The sequence below is a fragment of the Populus nigra genome, chromosome 8 (assembly GCF_951802175.1).
Source record: "Populus nigra chromosome 8, ddPopNigr1.1, whole genome shotgun sequence".
Lineage (NCBI taxonomy): Eukaryota > Viridiplantae > Streptophyta > Magnoliopsida > Malpighiales > Salicaceae > Populus > Populus nigra.
The window spans coordinates 13,759,713-13,764,923 of record NC_084859.1 but is presented as its reverse complement, the minus strand read 5'-3'; the positions used below and the strand labels follow the sequence as shown (position 1 = coordinate 13,764,923).

General features: G+C 37.8%; 1 protein-coding gene and 1 long non-coding RNA gene across 4 annotated transcripts; one reads left to right on the top strand and one right to left on the bottom strand.

The window, feature by feature from the left end:
• Nucleotides 1-579: 579 nt before the first annotated feature.
• On the bottom strand, nucleotides 580-4,933 carry LOC133702187 (thylakoid lumenal protein TL20.3, chloroplastic). Of its 3 annotated transcripts, none has more exons than XM_062126449.1 (7): nucleotides 4,709-4,933; nucleotides 4,416-4,617; nucleotides 4,298-4,327; nucleotides 3,727-3,833; nucleotides 2,012-2,046; nucleotides 1,758-1,886; nucleotides 580-1,059 (listed from the first exon to the last, which is right to left on the bottom strand). In XM_062126449.1, exons 1-7 carry the CDS (start codon nucleotides 4,839-4,841, stop codon nucleotides 868-870), a joined length of 828 nt encoding a protein of 275 aa, XP_061982433.1. In that variant the 5' UTR covers nucleotides 4,842-4,933; the 3' UTR covers nucleotides 580-867. The 3 variants fall into 3 exon arrangements, with proteins under 3 accessions (XP_061982433.1, XP_061982435.1, XP_061982434.1); XM_062126451.1 differs by having other exon boundaries at nucleotides 4,416-4,621; nucleotides 4,709-4,850; XM_062126450.1 differs by lacking the exons at nucleotides 4,298-4,327; nucleotides 4,416-4,617; nucleotides 4,709-4,933 and adding an exon at nucleotides 3,939-4,279.
• Nucleotides 1,881-3,807, top strand: LOC133702189 (uncharacterized). Its single transcript, XR_009843681.1, has 2 exons — nucleotides 1,881-3,091; nucleotides 3,419-3,807. It is a non-coding gene; the product is annotated as an uncharacterized LOC133702189 (long non-coding RNA).
• Nucleotides 4,934-5,211: the final 278 nt, after the last annotated feature.

Here is a 5,211-nt window from a genome sequence, read left to right as displayed (position 1 = left end):
CATAAAGGAGACAAGAAATACCCAGGCATGTTGTTTGTTGGTTCGCTTTGGAAATTAAAAGGGAAAGACAGAGAAAAGTAAAGAACAAGCAACTTTGATTGACTGCCTGTATTAGCTGGTTGATGCTTGACTTGGGAGTTGAGGTTGGCTTTCTCAGTCGACACAGTGCTCTCTGTGCCATTATCACTTCCTCAACATGGAAAAAGCCTCTTTACCCTTCCCCCCCCCCCCCCCCCCTCTTTACTGCTAGCTGCCCTTACCTTGCAAGGAAATAATGACCAAACTACATAATAGATTTATGAATCCCCTACGGTTTTTGCTATGTTACTGCTTCAACTTGGTTCTGGGTGCCAAAACTCACTTAGTTGCATTGCACAAGCTAAGATGTTGAGATGGTTCCAACTAGTTTTCTAGATTCTCTTGCGTGCTCAGCTTTAGGTGACAATGCCCCCAATATCTATAGGGATTAGAAGGAACAATTCAGGATAGCACAAAATGCTCAATATGAAGACAGCACGCAAGCTTTCATAATTGCTAAGCTTTGTATACATGTCCCACCTGCTCTCAGCATTGTTTACATTTACAAAATCAACCTTCGCGACTAAATATTGATGGCTTAAGAACAGTCTACATCAAGGGGGAAAACAGCCATATAGCTATAGCTGAGCAATTCAAGAAATCTCTTCATAATTTGTTCAAAACATTGGAAGCAAATGTTAATTGCCTTTCTCTTTAGCTTTGTAGTTCTGGTATTTTAGAATTAAGTAGTTGTTCTGATTCATAACATTCTTTTGTCGGACATATATATAACGCTTCTGTTTATATAGATATTGGGACTTTTTTCGGTGGGATGGCCTTGCCTTGGAATTATTTCGCATCGCAAAGACCAGTGCCTTGATCACAAAAACCATCGCGGTCCAGCAGTTTCTGAGGGGGAGCACTCAACAGAGGAGAAGAAGGCGTGCCATAAGCATTTCTTCTGCTGTTTCCGCAGCCTAAGCTTGCTCTGGTGCTTACCCCGGTAATTGGATTTGTGCCACTAGCATACTTGCAAAGAGCCTATATGACCAAACACGAGAAATAATCATATATGAACCAGTTAAGAATGGTAGTGTCAAATCTATGCATAATAATTAAGAAAATAACCAAGCAAACACAATAGGTGAAAACTTGAAATGACTGCTAAATTTAGTCGTGAGGATTCACTTTTCCTCTATCCAGAATGTTGGTGAAAGTGATCAAATTTCTGAAACATTATTAATCACAGCTAAATTTGGGACTACAACGAGGTGATCTGCTCATCTTATGAATTGCAATATTTAGATTCCAAGAGATTGAATTAGGGTATAATAGGCCAATCGATTGCAATATCATACATAACAAAATGTCACCGCTCATCTCCTAGATATCAGAGGTGCTGCAGTAGAATAGATGTGTATACCAATCAGTTTTCTTCTTCTTACAAGACAAACTCTTGCAGACTTCAATAATTTCATCAGAAAAAAGGAAAGGTATGATCTAGACAAGAAGTATACCAACGTGCCATTGTGTCAGGATTAAGCCAACTGATAACAGAACATGTACTTAAACAAAACAAGGGTCCTAAAGTAATGCTTAATAAAGAAACTGAAAGAAGGAAAATATAAATTAGCAAGATATGTAGAAAACTGGTGGTGGAACCTCAAACAGTTGCCTGCAAGAGATACATTTGAATATTATTGTATAGATCAATGAAAACAAGTGGTTTATTAAAGCACCTGTTTCTGAGGAAGATCTATAACAGCATCACTGAAGTCAGCACCTGCAATCAGTGCACCTCCAAGATCACTGCGTGTGAGTACTGATCTAACAAGCACAGCATTGGTGAGGTTAGATTCATTGAGAACCTGTTGACACAGGCAGAATGTGTTTGTCAATCATTGCAATCCTTATCAATATGAAGAAATGGAACCTTTTTTTTTTTTTATGAAAATGATTGAAACCAATGGATCAATTAGTCTTTCGTCCATACCATGCGATCCATCAATGTATCACTCAAATCCGCACCTGTTAATCAAAAGACATACAAGGACAATATGCAGCAAATTAGAAGGGAAAAACAGTACGCAGCTAACCAAATATATAAAGAACGTAAAAGCGCAAGATAGAATTGTTTTGAAGGGCCATAGTTGTAGTTAGAAAGAATTGTTTTGAAGGGCCATAGTTGTAGTTAGAACTTTAAAGTCTCAATGGCCTGTAACAAGGACAGCCTATGAACAAGAGAAAAAAAAAATGCTTAGTTAAGTGATTCTCCTATGCTGTTCCACGTACATGCGCTTCTTCGAATAATTTCACCAGGAAACAATCAGACTTTGACATGACCATAGCTAAAATGGCCCAATCTGACTCCACCCGGTAGTCCCAATCTCAAAAAAATATCGATCCCAGTTTGGTTATGAGAAATTAAGAACCAAATGTTTACACAAAAGTATGATGATCTAGATAATGAAAACATTCTTTTGGCTATTTGTCTAAAATTAAAACAACTAATTAATACCACTGGGATGTAGCCAGATGGATACCTACTAACTTCCTAAAACCCTAATCCTAGAGTCAGTCAGTATCAAGAGTTCAAAGTTCAAAAATTTGCCACTGCTAAATAATTCATATATTGCTAGTCTCGACTGAAATAGTTACCCTTGCACTAGTAAGATTATCAGTCATTAAATAAGAGGAGTACTAATAACTTTCTGAATTTAATAAAAAAAACTTTAATGATGGGAATTTGAAGGGTTTTTCTTTTCTTTTCTTAATTTGTCTTTTTGGTGAGAAGAGGGTTTTATAAATTATAATAAGGATTTCTCCTAATCAAACCCTCTCCTTAATCCTATCAAAACTCGTTTGGTCTCAGCTGCGCAGCCTACACATTCGAGTCTCCACACCCCCCCCCCCTTTATTTTCTCTTTCTTTACTTTTTTTTGCGACAAAACACCATAAATTTGATAAATAAACCCCTGAATAACAAAGCTGTCCGACTTATACACAGAGTCCAAATCTTGCAGGCCAATTAAGCAGTGAAAAAGGAACTAAACCCTTGAATCCCGCATTGAAGGTTAGTGGGTCACTTGGGTTTTCTTCATTTGCCATTTCTGTTTACATCATCCTCTTCTTTTTTTTTTTTTGTTTACGTTTCTCTTGTGACGTTTTACTTGGAATTTTTTTTTTGTATTTTGGCTTTGCCTGTTGATTATGTGAGTTAAACAAACCAAAAAGACAAAAGCATCTTTGCATGACTCTATTCAGTATTGCTTAATTTTTAATTATCTAGTCTCTAGTTCTGTGATTGCAAGGCGTTACAAAGAAAAATATTTACTTTACAAGGATTAAGACAATTGTACTGTGCTTTAGTTTAAATGATTTTTCATATTGAATAATGCAGGAATAAGTAAAGTGCTACGTGGGGTTTAGTCCATGATAGAAGTAAATGGAAGGGAAGGGAAGGGATGAATCAAGGTAATGAATCCTGATTAGTTTGGGCTTAGAGTCATGGACACCAAAAGAATGCTGCGAGTACGCATTGATTTGCAGGAGCAGGATGTGATGGATTTCATCCGGTACTAGGGAAAGGAGGTGTGAAATGAACTGTTTTGCTATAAATCACTAGAGCAAGCTTACTTTCAGGCGACTGAAGTTATGTCGCTGGATCATCTTATGGTTACTTTGAAGTGGTACTACTACTAGTTTTACCTGTAAAATTTGCCTTATATGCAACTGCTTTCTCCAGGTATGCACCATTGAATGTTGAACCACTAAAATCAGATTCTCTCATATCAGCAGCTGTAAAATTGGCTCTTCTGCATCAGCCATTTAGATTTGCTTAGATACAAGTTGATCTAGAACATGTAATCACTATTTCTGAGTAGCAGAATGAACATGTAGCGGAATATGAAGTGTATTACTTGTTTTGCTCTGCTCGACATGGTAGTGGTAGAGAGTGGCTCATTTCTCGTAAAATACTAAATTGTGTGGTGGATTTTCTTGCCAATTAGGAGCACTTAATATTTGCAATTGGAAATTATGCTCTCATGGTTTCAATTTACATTTTCTTGGTTACTGGGGGGAGAAATATCTGGGGACTTCAAGAGGCAAGAGGAAAAATATGGTTTCCTTGTGCTCCTTTATCCCTGATGACAAGGTACCTCATCCACCCCTTGCAGTAGAACAAATACTTGCACCTAGATTTACTGTATTGTAAAGCTAAACCGCTCTGTTTTCTTTCCAACTCCAGTGAGATTTATTTGAAATCAGGGAGAATTACCTGAAATTTTCATTCAAATGCACTGCCTTTCTGCACAGCAACAAAACCAGAACTTCAATTTTCTGACTGACAGTACAGCAGTATTTGCAGCACACGAGCATCATTAAAGTAAACAAACCTGAGATCTGCAGAACCAAATTGCGCTGCTGACCCTATACCAAATTCCCCACGCGTCTCAGCTTCAAACCTATTAAGATCAGCAACAGCAGGCAAATTACAAGAACTGAAGCTAATAGCTGCAGCTACCAATGTAGTTGACACTACCCTTGCCCAATTCTTGGCTTTAGCAGTTTCCACCTCGTACCCATTTTTGGAACAATCTTGCTTTTCAAGGGAAAGTCAGTTAGTTGGAAACTAAACAGGCTTATATTAATAACCAGGAGGATAACATCAGTCTTTGTTTCAACTTACCAGCAAATTGGTTTCCTCTTTCTGTGTCTAATTGATAAGCTATGCGGAAAGGCTTAGATAAAGAAAGAATACGATGTGGAGTGGAGATGTTAGGAGACTTAATGGACATCGAGGAGATAGAAGTGAAAGCCATTACAACGTGTTTCTTGATTTTGTTGGAGAAGCTTAGGATGCAATGGAAGAGAGAGTGTGTAATGGAGGGATATGATAGGAACAGAAGAAGGATTGCTTCCTCTATCCACTTGTTTTTTTGTATCGGCTAAGATGAGCACACGTGTTGCTTTGTTCTTTGGCCAGTGGGTTGCCACTTGTGTTGGTGTAACAATTTCTTGAATTCGTATTTTTTAAAAATTTAAATTTTTTTATTTAAAATTTAAAAGGCTTGGTGTGATAACATTTTGGACCCACTGGCCCAAAAATCTTAGCCTCCTTTCGCAGCTCTATGAATCTTTGGAGTGTTGGGCCTCTGAGCCTCTCAATGGGCCTTCTTCCATTCAAAATCC

Excerpts from the sequence above, each read along its gene's own strand:
- LOC133702187 (XM_062126449.1), bottom strand. The coding sequence starts at position 4,841 with ATGGCTTTCACTTCTATCTCCTCGATGTCCATTAAGTCTCCTAACATC. Across the intron at positions 4,618-4,708 it reads AAGAGGAAACCAATTTGCTG|ATTGTTCCAAAAATGGGTAC; the intron begins GTAAGTTGAAAC and ends TTGAAAAGCAAG. Across the intron at positions 4,328-4,415 it reads TTTGGTTCTGCAGATCTCAG|AAAGGCAGTGCATTTGAATG; the intron begins GTTTGTTTACTT and ends GTTGCTGTGCAG.